The 21,667-nt window shown below is 34.8% G+C and overlaps 1 protein-coding gene across 1 annotated transcript in view; it reads left to right on the top strand.

Moving 5' to 3' along the window:
• The window catches only part of LOC111509262 (esterase E4), a 61,540-nt gene that overhangs the window by 21,834 nt on the left and 18,039 nt on the right, over positions 1–21,667 (top strand). Inside the window, exons 2-4 of the mRNA XM_074180020.1 lie at positions 14,152–14,280; positions 16,786–16,945; positions 18,367–18,552. Of these exons, the coding sequence (XP_074036121.1) occupies positions 14,152–14,280; positions 16,786–16,945; positions 18,367–18,552 (475 nt within the window). The remainder of the gene's footprint in view (positions 1–14,151; positions 14,281–16,785; positions 16,946–18,366; positions 18,553–21,667) is intronic.

Genomic DNA, 21,667 nt, shown 5'->3' with positions numbered 1-21,667 from the left:
TCGAATTATATCAAGGAGGTTACGTACAGCGCCATCTGCCCCCGAATAGATCAAGCAATGATGTCTATTATTCTGTCAAATACAGATCCCGAGCTTGAGAGTTACAAACAAACAAACATACATACATACATACAGGTGAAGCGAATAAAAGCATGTTATTTAAAAAACATTAACTATCTCTCGCTATAAAGTGACAATCATTTATTTTGTGATATCGTTTTATGTAAATAAATTGTGAAAGATTTAAGCAAGGGACCTGAAACAAATGTATTTATATTTCAATACGATTTCGGACTTTCTTTGTCTGAAAAGGTTTTAACAGATTTGAAATATACTGATGAACAAATAAAATGAATATAAGAGTGTATGCTTGCACGGCTGGTGTCAATGTTTTGGTTGGTTTGTGGGTTTTGCCGTCGTCTTCTTCGGTTACAATCTCCATACGTTTCAACGGCAACTGCGGTAGTCATCTTCAGTGGCGTGGTCGAAATACTTTTCTTAACGTCTCAACTGAAACTGAAGCTCTCATTTCGGCCATGTCATTTATAGTACTGAGTTTTCGCTACGTGGCCAAGTGAGAAAAAGAGAAACACCAATGAACATCAACCCCAAGGCACTGTCTATCTGCCGTACAAAAGGTGTCACTGACCGAATCAGGAAAATTCTAAAGAAGGTAAAGTTTATATCGGTCAGACGAAAAGAAACATTTGTACCCGCATAGTCGAGCATAAGTGGAGTTGGCGATTTATCTACCAAAGATCTGGCACACATCATTGAAATGCGCCAAAACGAAGCCAAGTCAACCAATTTGCGCGGGAAGTACGCACGAACCCACCATTACAGAAAGTGCGCGAAAAATCAGCACTTTGAATGACACGTTATAAATGAGAGCTTTAGTTTCAGTTGATACGTTAAGAAGAGTAGTTCGATCACGTTACTGAAGATGACTGCCGCAGATGCAGTTGAAACGTTCGGAGAAAACCACGGCAAAACCCATACACCAACCAAAACAAATGAAGTTCGATGAAATATTGAAATTATTGAAAATACCGAAGAAACAAAGAAAGAATGAGTGAAAATAAAAAACAATAAGTATAATCCAAATATAAAAAAAAATGAAAATGCTCATATGTAAGACAAAAAAATATTGTGATCTGAAAATAATGAAGCAATTCACTCTCTAGCTAGACACTCACGCCAGCGAAACGTCAGAAAGAAATTTAAAAAGTCCACGGCTTTCGAACCCGGAAAATAGTGACACTGAATAAGTGAAGAGTCAATTAAATACAAACAAAAACAATGAAACAACAATAAAATGAAATATTCACGGAAAAATTTGGAAAATCAGAGAAACATCAAAGCGAATTACTTCACGATGTTTCGGTTGTTAGTATCCGCAATCATCTTCGGCTTATTCCTGATATGTGAGATTGAACGCTTTTGCCTCTCCCATTCTCGTCTCGGTTTTTAGTTCCTAGTTGACTGTTTACCTTGTGTACAGCTTCTTTGAACTTTTTATTGGACTAGTAATCCACCCTGTGGACGAATTCAGCTTAGAACCACTTGATGTTGATGGGTCCAAACATGCTTTGTTATTCTCAATTTGCTGGTTTCTCCACGATGAGTTTCTGCACGCCAATACGGAGTTTCGAAGGCCTACCGGTTTCACCGACATATAAGGTTCGTTCCAACCTTGAGTCACAAACAGATTTCCAACTGTTTGTTAATCGTTGTCAACGCGCATGTCTGGTAAATATTGGTTTCTGATTAATTTGAAATTTCTGATTGGAACAGCTGATAGTTCAACTGAAGTTTGGCATGGAATTTCAACATAACCTTTAAAAATAATTTGGGAAAGAAAGTTTTTGGCTTTCTACTACTCCATCTTGATACAAAAAAGGGGATGAGGGAATCTTCCAAAGAAAGGAAGGAAGCAATCAATTTGAAAATAAATAACTCTATACATGGATGTGTAGATCATGCAAATAAGTAACTTTCAGACACAAACTGAAAAAATGTCCTCCTGAAACAGCTACTTTCATATAAACATTGAATTACACGAAAGAAAAAAAAATTCTTTCGAAACAAGTACTTCTATATGAACACTGAAGTATACAGAAGATACTTTTCTCTACTCAGTTTGTATTTCAAACATTCCACAACGAATGTCACTCCTAAAAATATAACCCCTTCAATTCTTTAAAAATAAATCTAATCAAGTGTATTTTTTGGGAGTAAAAGAAGGTTGCAGTATTTTATATCTCTATTCTATTTACTAATCAACATGGAACTGGGAGGTCACCGCAATAATTAATTTGTGTAATTAAAGATGTTCATATTTTAGGTTCACTTAAAGAATTCCTAATTTTTCCTGCGCCAGCAAATACATAATTTATTTTATAACAATTTTTGCAGGTTATGTTGTTTGTAAGTTGCATGAACATAAAACAGAAACAGTAATACGAAATACGCATGCGTCAGATTGATGGTTAGAAGATAATCCTCAAACCATTCTGATAGATTTCGAACTGGTTTGAATCCTGGATGGAACAGAAAACTTATAGTTTACTAATGGTTGGAAACTCACGTTGGAACGCAATCACATTACTGCGCAGAATCCTGACTGTCAGAAACTGTTTCTGACGCTGGTTGGAACGAACTTATCATTTGCCGCACTCACATGGTATTCGTCAAATGTATAAGGGTCACAGTCCGCGCTTGGTGATTTAATTTTTATGAGGCTGCTACGAATGGTATTTCCCGATTTGAAGCAAGTTCTAATGTTCTACTTACACAGTCCTCCTATCAGTTCTCTGATAGGGTGAAGAGATAGCACAGGTAGCACACCCATATAGCATGAAGATGCTTTGGAGTGCTAACAGATATATTGAAGATGTATTCGATTTATGTATTCGAGAATATATCTGGGAGACGTCTAATAGATATCTTCTGTTACAAATAATGATTTCTTTGGAAGAGATCATTGAGTCGTCTTTGGAAGACATTTTTTATATCTTTCAATTACACTTCTGTGATATCTTTTGAAATATATTTCAAAGATGTTACTTCAAGGAATTTCATAGGAAAACAATATTATCAACTTTTTATGTGATTTGCAATCAAGTTAGTTTATATTTCCATCGAAATATTTGAATTATTTTGAAAACGCATAATGCTTTTGTTTAAACCCTCTAACGAATTCGATTCATTATTACAAATCTTCAACAATTACGAGAAGCCGAGAAATATATTTCATAATGAATCAATTGAAACAACTTTATGAGATTTTTATTGGACAGTTAACAAAACCGCAAGACATGTTTCGCTTGACAACTACTTGAATACGTTAGGTATGGATTTTCATCAAGTATCGGTCAATTTCATCACATATCTCACGTAACTCATTGACTCATCTATGTGATGCAACAAATAAAATTTGTTGTTTTCAAAAATTCAATTTCGGAAAACAAATTTCAACGAATACTTCTGCAGGATCCGCAATCTAAAGTTATGTTATTGATGTATCATAATGTATTCTACAGAGTGGTCCAACGAAAAGTATGCACCTTGCTTTTCTTCTTTTTTTGTAACTTAACGCAAAAATGCTCGGACAAGTCAATTTTGCTTTTGAGCGGGACACATTTCAGATGTATTTTCCTACCTGTGCCTTCAACCCCCTAGCGAGGTTGAGTAACAACCCTAAAATTTTTAATGGAAAGTGGGGTCGAGTGATATATCATTTGAGAGGGCACAAAATTATCTTTCCAATGATACCTAATTTGTTGTATTTCACTCAAACATGTAGGTATTATGAAGGAAAACAACTACAACCCAGTACTTTGAAATGTGTAATTGACTTAGTAGAATCCTACTTCAGCAAGTGCTGAAAATGTGACCCATTTTGTTCAAATCTATTCCTAACATTCTGTAGCATATCAGGTGTTATACTTCTGCACTCTGCTGTAATTCGTTGGCGAAGATCTTCTTTGGACTCGGGCTGCGTAGCAAAACATTTATTTTTCAAGTGTCCCCAAAGGAAATAGTCTAAAGGTGATAAATCAGGTGACCTGGCAGGCCATTCGATGGGGCATCTCCTTCCAATCCACCGTTTAGGAAACCGTTCATCTAAAAACTCTCTTACCGGAGCAACATAGTGAGGAGGTGCTCCATCCTGCTGGAAATGAAGCCGATCATCATTATGATTTTGGTCATTTTCAATTATTTCTGTTATGAGAGGATCAATTGTATCGTCAAGCATGTTCAGGTAGACCTCACCAGTTAAATTCCCAGGAATGAAAAGTGGCCCTACGATATGACTACCTAATATGCCACACCAGACATTGATTTTTTGAGGGTACTGGGTATGGACATCTCGGAATAAGTGTGGGTTACTATCATCCCAGTAACGGCAATTATGCCTATTCACAGCTCCATTAAAAAAAATGTACTCTCATCGAAAAAGCACGTGTTGAATGATAGGTGCGGATCATCAATTAGTAGCTGGATCAGTTGTTCACAAAATTGCAGCCTTCTATCAGGATCATCTTCATTGAGTTCCTGTACTAATTTAATTTTGTACGGATGAAATTTATAGACTTTTAATATCCGTATTATGGACGAACGGAAAACACCTGAGGCTGCAGCAAGCTGACGGGTACTTTGAGTATGATCCAATTCAACATGTCCCAAAACAGCGACTTCCACTGCTTCATTTCTGATCGGTTTCCGTGGCTGGTGTTTCACATTACAGACAGATCCGGTATCGACAAACTTTTTGACTAACTTGGCAACGTACGAATCATTCACATTTTTCCCGGGATAACTGTTATTAAAGAAGCGAGCAGTAAGTCTAGCACAACTTTTATGTTCATAATAAAGTTTAACAATTTCAACTCGTTCAGGAATGGAATAAACCATTTTAACAGTAAAGTTGAAATAATTTCAAAAGCAACCGAACTGAATCAATGAACGTTTGCCTAAATTCTTTTTGTACACTTATCTGCTGTTGTTTGTTGAACCAAAAAACGCACGAGAGAAATTGAGAAATGTAGTGGTGATAAAAATGCCGTTTTTTCCGCATTTTGATTAACACCAAAAATATCGAGTAAATGTTCTTGTTTTTTTTATAACTATTCAAGTAAATACAACAAATTAGGTATCATTGGAAAGAGAATTTTGTGCCCTTTCAAATGACCCCACTTTCCATTTAAAATTTTAGGGTTGTTACTCACCCTCGCTAGGGGGTTGAAGGCACAGGTAGAAAAATACATCTAAAATGTGTCCCCGTCAAAAGCAAAATAGACCTGTCCGAGGATTTTTGCGTTAAGTCACAAAGAAAGGAGAAATGCAAGGTGCATACTTTTCGTTGGACCACTCGATATAAATGAATAGCATGAAATTTCAGTAGAAAATTAAATTGATTACAGGGAATTACATTTGGAGTGGGCACCTATATAGGGTGGATTGAGAGCAACTTCACCTACCAATTAAACAAGGAGGTCTGAAAATAACAAATTTTGAACTGAAACAAAATCGCTGTTTGTTAAAACTTTACAACATTCGTAGGCAAGCTGTGGAGTCAGAATCTCATATTATCCCTCAAAGTTAATGTTTCAAAATGAAAATATTCAAATACAAAACTTTCTTAGAAAGTATCATGAATTCATTCAAGAAGCTGACTGGGTATGGGACGAAAATATTATAATGACCACAAAAATTACTCATCAAAATTATTCCAAAAAAGTTATAATTAAACCTTCAATAGAAAGGAAATTTACAAATATAAATTGGAGTGCGGTATGGAAAGTCATTGTAAACCGTAATATTTCGTCAGATCCGTTGCATACAAAGCAACAATCGAAATATATGAGGTGGGTTCGAAAACTGTGAGACATGGAATGAGTTATATAATAATGATAATAATAATAATATTTTATTGATCCTTCAGAATGAGCCTAAAAAAGCAATTGGACAAGTCAGTACATATCAGATACATATCTCAAAATACAACTATAAAACAGACACATTCATATTACAAGTTATCGAAACAAGTGAACAAAGCAGCAAAACTGAAAAATAATACAAAACATTTTTTACTAATGTAGATAAGAAAAAAACTCATCGATTGTGTAGGGGCTAATTTCAAAAAGTAGTTGTTTTATTTCATGTTTGAATACTTGTTCCTTGGTTATAATTTTGAAAAACTCCGGAAGTGCATTATGTAATCTCAGCCCCAAAATCTCAAACGTGTTCAGACGTAGAAATAAACTTGTTTTGGGTATGTGAAAATAAGTTTTGATGCGGGTATTATATTCATGGAAAGATTGGTTTTGTTTGAAACATTCTTTATTATTATGGATGTACAACAAAACTTCCAGAATATAGAGAGCAGGTAGAGGCAAAATTTTCAATTTTTTGAATAATGTTCTACACGATGATGTTCGTGATGCATTCGCAATGGTTCAATAATTCTCTTTTGCGTTACAAAAATATTGTGTGCAGGTGGAAAATTTCCCCAAACAATGATGCCATAGTTAATTCTTGATTGTATCTGTTCGAGGTAATATAAAAGTAGACCAGAGTAGTCTAGAATTCTTTTCCATATAACACTGCCTATTGAGTATTTTAGTGAGATTATGGCAGTGCTGACGGAAATTGAGATTGCTGTCTATAAAAAGCCCTAAAATTTTTATACTGTCTCTTTCTATTTCAACACCGGATATTCCAATATTAAAATGTCTACCGTGTTGATATTTTGGGCAGTATGAAAAGCTACTGATTTCGTTTTGGAGGCATCCAAGAATAATGAATTTTCACTGAACCAATTTCGCAAGTTATGATCAGAATTTATATTTTGTTGTAATTCAGGCAAATTTTTTGATTTAAATAGGAGGGAAGAATCATCAGCATTCAAATAAGTGAGTGACTTTTGCAAAACAGATGGCAACTAATTGATATAGAGAATAAACAGGATTGGGCCCAAAACTGATCCTTGGAGAACACCTATGTCATTATTCAACTGATCGGAAAAGGAAGTTTCGTTATAATCCTCATTCGAATATTGTATCTTGACAGCCTGGGTGCGATTTGAAACATATGATACGAACCATCCATGCTGAATACCTCTAATACCAATTTTAAATAGTTTGTCTAGGAAGTTTCCGTGTTGTACGCAGTCAAATGCGCGGCTGAGGTGACAAAAAATCCCAGTAGGATTTTCACCTGCTTCAACAGACTGTAGAAGACTCGAATTTATGTTTGAAATGCAATGAAATTGATGGCAGTTGCGAGATTGCGGAATTTCGAAAAATATGTACATGGAAATGGTATAAGAAAAAAATAAATTAGAAATTTGGCCAGTGGCGATCCAAGAAAGATTTTTTAAACAGTATTCAAAAATGAAAATAACGCAAATGTTTGGCAATGGATTTATTGTGGTTTATTGTATAACAACCTGGAGCAGCAGAAATACTTAACAGGGTTTGTAAACCCCCTCAGAAGTAGTAGGTGGTTCATGATAGATTTGCAAACAAAAATATATAGGACATTGTTTATACTGTGTAGATATGATATAGATAAATGAAGAGTTAACAAATTTATCAACATTGTGGCTCACCTGAGTAACCCATGTGACACACAATTCTAGACTCACATAAATCACTTATAGAGTGATTTTATGACAATAACTCATTGATCAGTTGGCTGATAACCATTCCATTAAAAAAAAAAATACTATTGAAGTTAATTGTGAGATTTTCACTATGAAAACTGCTGTGATAATATTCATAGCGTATTAGTAAGTCCTGTAAATGAAAAATTCAGAAGTTTTGTTTGGAAATCACTACTATGCAAGTTTTGATAAGGATTTCCATCAAGTATTGGCCAGTTGCATGCATTTCTAAATTGATGCTGGGATGATTCTGCAACCGTGTTAGGAATCACACGTTAAAAGGTAAGACCTCGTTAGTCCTTAGCTCACACAAGTTTCTCAACTTCTGGAAGGGGGGCGACGGCTGATTGACGAAAAAACAGATTTTAAAGAGACAGATTTGAACAGAATAAAAACCTGAAGTTTCGTCTGTTTCGTAATGTCTGAACTCTAATAGCTCAGTGAATTCTCATTCAATTTTATTGAATTATGCACCATTCGTATCAGTGTACATTTGCTGACGTAGCACAAGTCGAACAATTCCGTCAGCATAAAATTGTGTGCTAGGGATTCGATGAAGTCGACGAAGACCATTTTTGCCTTGTCTTGATTAACGAAGGTTTTACCAGTGAGAAAATTATCGGAGTGTTTGAAAAGATGAAAGTCGTTTAGTAAGAGGCTTGGGAAGTATAGTGGGTGAGGCAGTTTAATTTTTGGACGGTGACTTGTTAAACGTGTGGACGAGCATTGTCATGGAGCAGAATCAGATGTCTTTTGTTGATCAGTGCCGAATTCTGCAGACGCAATTTTCGATACATTTCGTCGATTTCCTCACACTGGCCCGGTTACAGAAAGTTATAGTGAATCATACCATCCGCATTACCCATACATTACCCATGTTTTTTATGGGTTTTTGCCTTCGGAAAGTGCCTGGGTGGCTCGTCGTTGTCCAACTACTGTCCTATCGTTTGGTTACGCAAGAGCATGGAAGAACCGACCTCGAAACGTGACAATTTCTCTAGACCGTTCAAATTGTTAATAACTCAAAAATATTAATATATGAACAATTTTGAAAAAAGCTCGTTGAAGAGGATGAAATTTCCGATTAAAAAGTCACGACTCCCCGATACTTTATCTCCATTATTTTTTAATTTGACGTTGAGAATAGGGTTCCGTGCGGCTGTTACGGCATAAGCGCGCTGTCGCAAAAGAGAGTTTTTTATAATATAAAATGTCGTTTTGAAAATTTGAAAAAATCTAGTATCTTCTTAACTCTTGAATGAATCGAGTCCCGTAAAAAAAAAAGTTTTATCACCATTTTTCAAAAAGTTATTCAATCGTTGACTAACAATCCCAAATAATGGGATAAAAGGTATAAATAACTGGCCTATAAAGTTTAAATTTCGTGGAGCCCTTTTGATATATACACTTCATACGATCCTGCGATAATAGTTCATAAAAATTTATTAACTAATCTGCTATTTTGTTGTCTAGAGATAAATGATTTGAACATTTTTTTTTCAATTTTGATTTTTAATTGTTTAAAATCGATTTTTTCATATTTCGATTGTTTAAATAATTAAATAATCAGTTAAGAAATAATTTTGCTTTTGAAAATCATAGTTTACACTTTTATTTATTATTTCATTGTTTATTAGTTTGAAAATTTGTTATAAAGTAATATTGACCACGTTATATTTCTTCTGAAGCAGAAAAAAATCATAAAAACAACTATATAATATATATATATATATGTATATATATATATATATATATATATATATATATATATATATATATATATATATATATATATATATATATATATATATATATATATGCTGAACTGGTTTTTCCGGGTATATGATGCGTGTATGTGATATTATCTCTAATTTCACCGACGTTTTGACAAAATCTCATTTGTCATTATCAAGGTGTGCTGTTACGTGTTCAGAAGTTTTGTTGACCTTGCTCAACTCACTTCTTACTATAATGGTAAAATGGTATTCGTTACGTGTTCAGAGGTAGAGTAGTCCATAAACCCTCTACTACCTACTATTTAAATGTTGTTGAGTTTTACCTGAGTTCTTCTTCTTCTTAGTTGACCTCATCTCCCCGTTAAGGTATCGAATATGATATCTGAATCTTTCACGGATAGGAATATGCTGAACTGGTTTTTCCGGGTATATGATCCGTGTATGTGATATTATCTCTAATTTCACCGACGTTTCGACAAAATCTCATTTGTCATTATCAAGGTGTGCTGTTACGTGTTCAGAAGTTTTGTTGACCTTGCTCAACTCACTTCTTACTATAATGGTAAAATGGTATTCGTTACGTGTTCAGAGGTAGAGTAGTCCATAAACCCTCTACTACCTACTATTTAAATGTTGTTGAGTTTTACCTGAGTTCTTCTTCTTCTTAGTTGACCTCATCTCCCCGTTAAGGTATCGAATATGATATCTGAATCTTTCACGGATAGGAATATGCTGAACTGGTTTTTCCGGGTATATGATCCGTGTATGTGATATTATCTCTAATTTCACCGACGTTTCGACAAAATCTCATTTGTCATTATCAAGGTGTGCTGTTACGTGTTGAGAAGTTTTGTTGACCTTGCTCAACTCACTTCTTACTATAATGGTAAAATGGTATTCGTTACGTGTTCAGAGGTAGAGTAGTCCATAAACCCTCTACTACCTACTATTTAAATGTTGTTGAGTTTTACCTGAGTTCTTCTTCTTCTTAGTTGACCTCATCTCCCCGTTAAGGTATCGAATATGATATCTGAATCTTTCACGGATAGGAATATGCTGAACTGGTTTTTCCGGGTATATGATCCGTGTATGTGATATTATCTCTAATTTCACCGACGTTTCGACAAAATCTCATTTGTCATTATCAAGGTGTGCTGTTACGTGTTGAGAAGTTTTGTTGACCTTGCTCAACTCACTTCTTACTATAATGGTAAAATGGTATTCGTTACGTGTTCAGAGGTAGAGTAGTCCATAAACCCTCTACTACCTACTATTTAAATGTTGTTGAGTTTTACCTGAGTTCTTCTTCTTCTTAGTTGACCTCATCTCCCCGTTAAGGTATCGAATATGAAATCTGAACACGCTACCTCTGAACACGTAACGAATACCATTTTACCATTATAGTAAGAAGTGAGTTGAGCAAGGTCAACAAAACTTCTGAACACGTAACAGCACACCTTGATAATGACAAATGAGATTTTGTCGAAACGTCGGTGAAATTAGAGATAATATCACATACACGGATCATATACCCGGAAAAACCAGTTCAGCATATTCCTATCCGTGAAAGCTTCAGATTTCATATTCGATACCTTAACGGGGAGATGAGGTCAACTAAGAAGAAGAAGAACTCAGGTAGAACTCAACAACATTTAAATAGTAGGTAGTAGAGGGTTTATGGACTACTCTACCTCTGAACACGTAACGAATACCATTTTACCATTATAGTAAGAAGTGAGTTGAGCAAGGTCAACAAAACTTCTGAACACGTAACAGCACACCTTGATAATGACATATAATGATATATATATATATATATATATATATATATATATATATATATATATATATATATATAAACATTGAAACATTGAATTGATGTGAAAACAGACATAGCTAAATATCAATTGAAAACAAAATTTTCATCAACAATTTTTAGATATTTCATTTTGCAATAGTTATAAAAAATCATAATTGACAAATTAATGAATTTTCATCAACTTTCATCGCAGGATCGTATGGAGTATATATATCAAAAGGGCTCCATGATGTTTAAAATTTATAGGCCAATTATTTATACCTTTTATCCCAATATTTATGCCAACGGAGATTGGGAAAAAATTTGTTAGTCAACAATTGAATAACTTTTTGAAAAATGGTGATAAAACTTTTTTTTCTACGGGACTCGATTCATTCAAGTGTTAAGAAGATATTAGATTTTTTTCAAATTGTTGAAATGACATTTTATATTACAAAAAAAAAATATTTCTTTTGATAAACTCTCTTTAGCGGCAGCGCGTTTATGCCGTAACAGCCGCGCGGAACCCAATTTTCAACGTCAAATTAAAATCATAAATAATGGAGATAGAGTTTCGAGAGTCGAGACTTTTTTATCGGAAATTTCCTGGTATTCATCGAGCTTTTTTCAAAATTCTTGAATATCAATATTTTTTGAGTTATTAACGAAAAACTTAATACCATTTTTTTTAATATTATTTTGTTAATAACAATTGCAATTTTTTACCTGCACCAAAATCCTTCAAAAACATTTTTCTATAGGTGATTCCGAATCGAATGAGCTATAGCTCATATTTTTAGGACCTTTGTCTCTATTTTTAATGTTTTTGAACTTGTTAATTAGACTACGAAACTGAAGTCTCCAGAACTGAATTTCGCAATGCAGCGTCGAACAGTGCGTTTATTAACACTAGCATTGTCAAATCGCTGGTTGATTTTTCAGGCTGTTTTGGCAGCGTTTTGTATGAAATTGGCTGAAAACCGCTCAAGGATATAGTTATAAGCGGAAAATATTTGGAAAAAAATCAACAGCATCAATATATAGGCGGACGGTAGCCGGTCGGTTCGACGTGGGTGCTTTTTTCACTCACTCAAATCGGCTGCCGTGTTGGTCGCTGGTTCAAGCCCCAGGCAGAACGATCGATTTTCACTTTCTATTGTCCAACCCGTGTTAGGAATCACACGTTAAAAGGTAAGACCTCGTTAGTCCTTAACTCGCACAAGTTTCGACTTCTGAGAATTGTCGTTCGTAGGGGTGCAACAGCTGATTAACGGAAAAATAAATTTTAAACAGATTTTTTTAAACAGTACCAAATTCTGTATCGATCATCACATACCAGTAGTATAAATATTTATTGAGATATGGACCTATTAAAAAACATGACATCAAAAGGAAGAAAACTTTTGAAAGAACCAATATTACTGAAATTATTCAACCTCTACTTTCGACAAAAATACGAGTAGGTATGCAATAAAACAATGTTAGTTTCAAAATAATTGAGTTTTATTGAAATATAACATTTTCATTCTGATATCTACAAGAATCAAGATCCATTCACTAGGTGAGTAAAATTTTGGATACGCTGCATATCTAATTTTGAAAAAAAAGTGTATACTTACATATCTTGATATGTAAATTACGAAACTGAAAGGCAAACATCAGTGCTCTCCCTTATTTCTTATCATATCTCCTTTGCCACTTTCCACTTTGATAATCAACTTTTTCCTATGAAAAATTCAATATAACACTGGATTCGTTTTGTGGCGACGTCACTACAATTTGAGGTTATATAAATTGAAAGCGGTATATTTACCCTAAAATTCAATCTATCCTTAAAATATACCCCTTTTAATTTAAACAAGATTCCTATGGCTGAGATTTGATCAAATAAGCGAATGAATGTCATTACGTACTGTCATCGATGACATGAGTAGATGAGATGAGTAGACATTCGTGACATATAGTCGTAATTTTATGGATGAATTTAGTGTGTTTTTTATAATTTTATCCAGATTTGGTACTGAAGAGCCAAGCCGATAAAGCAAATATCTTACGTCGAAACGTCGGATGTCTATCAGTGAGGATGACAGTAAAATTTCACCACTTTCATTTACTGTATTGTGTAGTATTCGTGTATTAATACTGTGTATTAATGATATCTGATTCGATTCCATAACGAATATTTGGAATACAAACAGAGAAAAGTGTTTATTTGTATAGGTCAGTGTTCATATAAAACTATTTGTTTCAAAAGTATTTTTCTTTCTTATAATTCAATGTTTATATGAAAGCAGCTGTTTCGAGGAGGCTTTTTCTTTCAGTTTGGGTCTGCCAGTTACTTCTTCGCTTGATCTACACATCTTCAAATTGATTGTTTCCTTTCTTTCTTTGGAAGATTTACACATTTCTTCGTATGAAGATGGATAAGTAGAAAGCCAAAAACTTTCTTCTCCAAGGTTATATACTAGTGTAATGTTCGAAAAAGCAGCATAGTCAATCGATGAAGATTTTTGTAGGAAAAATGTTAATCATTGAACTGAAAAGTGACAAAGGAGGTGAAATAGGATGTGAAGGTGATACTTTTGTTTTTTTTATATATTTTCTGTTGTGCAAAAAAAGCTGAAAAGAGCGCCAATTTTTTCTTTCGGAATCCACACATCAAAATACATAAGTACACAAAAATGGTTTTTAAAAATCGCCTATTCAAAATTTCACCATTTGGTGTAGTTGACAGTGATATTAACAACCAATAGATATTACTGAAGAAGAGGAAGAGTTTAATCTTTCTCTTGAAGATGATCAGTTGGTGATCGAAACACGTGTCGAGGTGTTGAAATAACGGTTTGGTATTGGGAAAAATCTCTAGTAATATTCATAAATACACCAAAGATTCCAAACTATGCATCACAAGTACATAACAGCCAAATCATGACACATTTTTTTTTCAGCCACCCGTACCTGTTGAAAAATGGGAAGGAATATATGATGCCACAAAGGATGGAATGCATTGTCCACAACCGCGTAGATTTGGAAGCTCTTCTGAAGATTGTTTAATTGTTAACGTTTACACTACTCAGGTACGTTGTTAATATATTCCAAAAATATTGTGAGAGTCGGGAAAGGAATATGAAATCCTTCAAGTATTTCTGTAAGAATCTTCTGTTACTTCGACTCAAAAAATTGTTGATTTTGTAAAAAGATTTTCTTTGGAGAAGCTTTTTTTCTCACATTCTAAAAATTATTAGGAACTTCATCTCCTCTGTAGACTCGCTCCTGAACTAAATTTACAGGGAGGTCCGTTGGAGTCGTAAACTCGACATCTATTTCCTCTGGAGACTTGCTCCTGAATTAAATTTACAGGGACGTCAGTTGCAGTCGTAAACTCGACAACCATCTCCTCTGTAGACTCGCTCTTGAACTAAATTCACAGGGAAGTCACTTGGAGTGACTCGACATCTAACTCCTCTGTAGACTCGCTCCTGGAGTAAATTTACAAGGAGGTCAGTTGGAGTCGTAAACTCGACATCAATCTCCTCTGTAGACTCGCTCCTGAACTAAATTTACAGAGAGGTCCGTTGGAGTCGTATACTCGATATCCATCTCCTCTGTGGACTCGCTCCTGAACTAAATTTACAGGGAAGTCACTTGGAGTCGTAAACTCGACATCCATCTCCTCTGTAGACTCGCTCCTGGATTAAATTTACAAGGAGGTCAGTTGGAGTCGTAAACTCGACATCAATCTCCTCTGTAGACTTGCTCCTGAACTAAATTTACAGGGAGGTCAGTTTGAGTCGTAAACTCGACATCCATCTCCTCTGTAGACTCGCTCCTGAACCAAATTTACAGGGAGGTTAGTTGGAGTCGTAAACTCCAACTAACTCCTCTGAAGACTCGCTTCTGAATGAAATTTTACAGAAAGATCAGTTGGAGTCGTAAACCCGACATCCATCTCCTCTGTAGACTCGCTTCTGATCTAAGTTTATAGGGAGGTCAGTTGGAGTCGTAAGCTCGACATCCATCTCCTCTATAGACTTAGCGTCAGAAAAAATTTTCAAGTTTACTCTGTCCATAAAGGTCCCACGAGTAGCTAGGGAACGAAGGTCAATCACGGCGATGATGCTACGACGAACATGCTACTTTACCGATTTTGAAAGTTCTTTCATCCATAGAAAGCTACAGTGAGCTACAGTATACTCGGACATAGACATTTTGGCAAAGTTTTGGAGCATTAGTGTCAACCCTGTTATTCCAATAGGGTCAAAGAAATGAACAATTTAAAAATACAAAAGGTCTACAGCCAGGTTAAAAATTATAAATCGATCGACACTGTAAGTAACTCAAGTCGAAGATGCCATTATTCATAGGATTTTTTAACTCCTCAACCACTCTAATCTGTCACTTAATAAACTAATATTGAAAATAGGAACATCAATTACGCTTTTCGGACATTTGAGTCCTCCTAATATGTGCAGTGCGATAAGATCACTTGAAAAAAATGATAGACTGTTTAATTATTGTTTATTCATAGGATTTTTTAACTCATCAACCACTCTAATCTGTCACTTAATAAACTAATATTGAAAATAGGAACATCAATTACGCTTTTCGGACATTTGAGTCCTCCTAATATGTGCAGTGCGGTAAGATCACTTGAAAAAAATGATAGACTGATTAATTATTATGACCAGTATCACGAGCTCTGCAGTCGGTCAGTTAGCTTAGACTACCGATGATTCCTACCAATTGGCCAATTCAGTTTGATTCATTCAATTTTCAGTGATAACATCTTCTGCTCCCATAATTGATGAGTTCCTGGGTCAAACTTTTTATTTAATAGGGACTGACCTACGGAAACAATGCTTTACCCATAACGTATTAAAAAACACTTGAATGTGAGTTTTTTACTTCGGAGTTCACAAAACCTTGATTTTTTGAATTGTCAAGTGGAAATTTCACGTGTTTTTTTGAATACGTTATAATGGATTTTCATCAAGTATCGGTCAGTTATATCATAGCTTCACTCATACCCAACTGTATTTCGACCTTAGGCGGGTTGGAGCTCCAGGAAATAAGTTTATGTTGCTATCACGAAATGATAAAATATGAAATCACGTGTTTCCAGCTCATTAGATGTCATCAATACGGTATAACCAAGTGCAAGGTTAGGCAACACTTGGTTATAGGAACAACACAAATGAACGGAGTCATCAACAGAAGCCAGCTTCACTTTGTGATTTCGTTCAGGTCATCTTGGGTTAGAGATTTCACTGAAGTCACCACAAGGCAGCTTCCGCTACCTGTCTGACATTCAAATCTAGTATTCAATATAGATGATGATTTTGCGAGTGGATTTGATATAATCAAAAGTAGAGAAAACTCATGGACGAAGCACTCAATAAAATATGCAAACCGAAGTCACGTGTTTCTAGCAAGGTTAGGTAGGCAACACTTGGATGCAAAAAATTCGTGCATTTGTGTTGTTTGAAGTTCTAAGTCATAGAAAAAATGTATGTGATAATGTCATCACGTTAGTTTATTCATATTTCAAGCAGACAAAAACTGAATATTATATATATTTTCAGCTGCCAACTACAGGTAAAAATCCTAAACGCCCTGTAATCATCCATATACCTAGTGGAAGATTTTTCAATGGAGGATCTATCAGTACTCGACTAGGTCCAAATTACTTCATGGATCAAGACATCGTTCTCGTAACTTTCAACTACAGGGTGGCATCATTAGGTGAGTGAAAAAAAGTTTCTATATTTGAGCGGTATTATTTCACTTCAATCATATTTCCTTTTTGGAAAGAAAGTTGTTGGCCTTCTACATATCCATCTTGATACAAAAAATGTGGAAATCTGCCAAAGAAAGGAAAAAAGCAATCAATTTCAATAAAATTAATTCTGTATAAAAATGATTAGAAAGAAAAAGCCCTCTCGAAACAGCTACACTTTTCACTGAGGATACACTATAAAAACACACTTTCGTCTATTTTTCACGATAGTTTTATATTTGTTGACTAGTTTCGGTCATTACGCCATTTTTGAAAATGGTGGAAAGACCGAAACTTTTCAACAAATATAAAACTATCGTGGAAAAAAGACAAAAGTGTGTTTTTATAGTGCATCCTCAGTGGATATGAATTTCCATAAAATAAACAAGTCGTCAATCAAAGAAGTAACAACACTTTTTCCTATTCCGTTTGTGTTCAGGACATTCATAGTGGAATCGAATCAGATATCATTTATAGGATTCCTACACAATAACATTATGAAGGAAGTGAAATTTCACTTACATGGAATGCTGTCATTCTTACTGCTAGCCATACGATGTTTCACCGTAAGACACTTGCCTTATCGGCTCTTCATCGCCCAAATATCAAAATCAATTGACATCTCATGATTCGGAGGTCGGTCTCTCGTATTATCTCTATGGTTTTGGTGCTTCTCTTTCGAAACATGACAGAAATAGATTGAAAAGATTACAGAAAACCTGTGCTCGTCGCTTATGCGGTTAACGTTGGAGAGATTATGTAACGTATGATGAAACGGACATACTTAATATGAATATCAGCTTCGAAACATCGCTAACTTCATCAAGCCACGGAGCAACTCTCTTCAATATTACTTCCGATCTAACAAAGATAAAAGTCATCTGATAGACATAAAGATTTCGTTTTATTTTTCAAAGTAGTTTCCTTTCAACTTTATTCACATTTCCCAGCGATGCTCCCATCTCTGTAACACGTCTGTAGCCCCGTTTTTCTCTGCAAAACAATTGTTCACGCAGGTGATTGCTTCTTTATTTGACTAAAATATCTGTCCTCCGAGCGCAATTCTTAGATGAAGGAACAAAAAGAAGTCGCTTTGGGCTAGATCACTTCAGTAAATGATGGTGTACAGTCCCCATACCCAGAATCCAACTCATCTTTGCTTTTTGGAGCCGTATTGCCTTTCATAAACAGACATTTAATGAGATATTATTATTATTAGCATCATCATTATTTTTGTTACTATGATCATTATTAGCTCTTCCTTCATTTCTATAACAAAATATTTACTATAATCCATCTAACAAGAGGGGGACGTCCTTGTGAGGTATACGATCATTTTAAAGTGAGAAACTTTATAAATAATGAATAAATGGTAAACATCTTTCAGGTTTTTTGAGTACTGGAGACAAATATGCACCCGGTAACAATGGTCTCAAAGATCAAGTAGAATTATTGAAATGGGTCAAAAATAATATTGAAGATTTCGGAGGCGATCCAAATTCTGTAACAATTACAGGATATAGTGCTGGAGGTAGCAGTGTAGTTATGCATATGGTGTCTCCCATGTCACGAGGTAAGTTATACAGAACTGTTTTTCGATGTCCTTCCACTATTTCATTTTTCATACAGGTCGATTCAGAAAATCAAAATTCGAGATAATAAAATTGATGCAGAAAAACTATGTTCTAGAGTGAAATCAAAAGACAAAAATTTCAAAGAGAATCTTGTACCACATGAAGTAGAAACTTCTAACAAATACAAAGAGATTAAGTTAATAATATTTTCAATAAAAAAATGCAGTGTATTCTATAATAACCTGAATAGTAACGTCGATAGTTCTACAAATATTTGTTACCTTCTGCGTATATCATTGTACATTTAGAATATTGTCATTCATTTTTTTGTTCGTACAATCTATTTCCTCATTCGCAAGGTTTGTGCTTTTACTATATGGAAACTTTAGAAATGGAATAAGTATCATACATACAAAATCTACTTCAGTTTGTTGAAGATGATCCTGATCGAAGAACATAATTCTACCAACACTGCTAGAAACACTGCAAGGTAGTGTTATATGTATTTTTATATAGTTTTTTCCCAACAGTAATGTTCAGAGGCAGAATTTTCAATAATGGAGTGACACCAACCCCCACGTCATTGGAGAAACTCATACTTGATATACCTGATGGTAAATCATCGTTTGGGCAGGGTTATTGGGAAATGAACGCCATTCATCGAACGAAATTCAATAAGAAAATTTCATTCGGATATGGCGAAGAATACTATTCCCCTCTAATCACTAAGATTATCGAAATCAATCCCAATCGATTTGAAATGGCAATATACAGGAAACCTACACAAACAAGCTCCACCATACCCGCAAGTTGAAAACATCCACCATTACAAAAAATGGCTGCCTATAACGCATTAATATATAGAATGTTGAGGATACCAATCAGCAATGAAGCCCGAAACAAAGAACGGAAAATCATATACCAAATAGCGAACGAAAACGGATACACCCAAAAGACAATAGATAAATTAGAAAACAGAATCAAACAAAAAATACAGAACAAGGATCAAGCCACCCCAACAGATAAAACAACACAACGATGGACAGCATTTACGTACGTAGGACACTAAACCAAAAAACTAACAAACATCTTCAAGCCATTAAACATCAACATCACATACAAGCCAAACACGAAAATAACACAAAAAATAAACAGCTATGAAAAAGAAGAAGACAAAAACCAAAACGGGATATACAGTATACAATGCTCGGACTGCAACAAATTTTATATCGGCTTAACCAAAAAAAAACTGATCCAAAGGTACGATGAGCACAAAAAGGCATACATAAACCAAATAGTATATAAATCAAACCTCGCAACACACGCCATACAAAACAAACATAATTTCCCCCCACCAGAGAACATAAAACTCATAATACAAGTCAATAAGGGAAACCGCATGGACATTTGGGAAAACTTAAACATCCATAAATTTAACAGTCATAAATCACTCATCGAGGAACAAGTACAAATCAAAACACAACAAGACCTAACATTCAATATATTAAACAAATCAAGACATACTCCTAGAAACAATAAACCTAGAGAAGATCCAACACAAAGAATAGTACCTGATGTAATCCAAATTCAGGCAAGTTCACCTAAAGTGCCTGAAGTACCTGTATTGAGGCGTTTGGACCGTATAAAAGGACACACAACAGGATGGCACGTTCAGTAGTAGGGCCTAGAGGATGACAGCACGACCAGCTGTCGAAAACGCTCGCAATTTACATATATATATATATATATATATATATATATATATATATATATATATATATATATATATATATATACACATATATATATATATATACACATATATATATATATATATATATATATATATATATATATATATATATATATGTATAACCTTGAAATAACCTTAAGGATTCTATGTTCTCGAATTCTCGAAATGGAGAATCTTCCATGTGGAGCCCAGTCACCATTCTGACATCTTGTCGGGTCGAAATGGCGCTGTCTGGTGCTGGATCGCAAGTTTATCTAGTTGTCTTGCAGTGGAAGCTACAGTGGACGGTCGGTGTCAAAGCTTGGCTTTGTGACCAATCGCTTTGGACAGTCTCGTCTATATTTAATATTCGTGGATTGAGTCCTCTGTCGATTCTTCATATGGCGTCTTCATAGGGGGAAAAGAATCTGATATGGCCACCATTTTCATGCTTGTTCTTTTCAGAGCAGTTCAGTAGTTGAGCCTGGCACCTTTGACAAGACCGTGACAGATGAAAACAGCGATGTTAGAACAAAATTTAATTTAATTGCTTCGCAGTGAAAACTGCAGTGCAATATAGAGTTCGATTTTCGTTAAGTGGTCGATGCCGAAGTTTGGGTTTGTATTGGATAGTCTTGGCGAGCCTCGTTTATCCTTGATATTCGTGAATTGATTCTTTTTTTGATCCCATTGATAGCGTTTTTGTAGGAGCAGATGTTGAAGGGTAAACTTCCAGCAAAAAAATAATTCACCACTTTCAAAAAACAATTCTCATATTGAAAATGGAGTATTCACGAGGTAGATTAGTTTCATCGAAAAAAGATTTTGTCTTTCCACCTCTCCATCATTAAAAATGTATGGGATACTTCCAAAGTTATAGTTGTTCTTTGAAAGTTTTTCAATTGTTTCGTCAATTTAATTTTATTTTCCAATATAAGGTGATACAATAGTCATACCATTTTTCGATTTCATTTTTATAGACGATATGTCTTTAGTTTCAAAATAGGCCTCAGTTTCTATGATTCCCTTCATCGGTGTTGAATTTCTTTTCAGCGAGCATTCACATGAGGTCTGAAAACAGAGAAAAAATCACAAGGGCAGATCTGGATATCTGAGAATTGACAGCACTTTGTTTATCAACGTTCCAATAACGCTATATAATAGTTGTTGTTGATGACTTTTTTTTTCGAAATGTGAATAAACCATGCATATACCAAAATACTTGCCAGCTGGCTCGGTTACTCATGTGTAGTCCACTCAGATGACGAACTTTTGATTCTGGTGAGGAATGATGGAGCCATGTTTCATCAATCGATGCATGAATTCGTATTTTTCATTGTGGAACAGCTTCAAACACTGCTCAGGATCATCAATTCGTTGTT

This window comes from Leptinotarsa decemlineata, unplaced genomic scaffold (assembly GCF_025532065.1).
Source record: "Leptinotarsa decemlineata unplaced genomic scaffold, Ldec_3_MD MMD2_tig00026282_RagTag_RagTag, whole genome shotgun sequence".
NCBI lineage: Eukaryota > Metazoa > Arthropoda > Insecta > Coleoptera > Chrysomelidae > Leptinotarsa > Leptinotarsa decemlineata.
The sequence above is the reverse complement of the archived record's forward strand: the minus strand, read 5'-3'. Positions and strand labels throughout refer to the sequence as shown.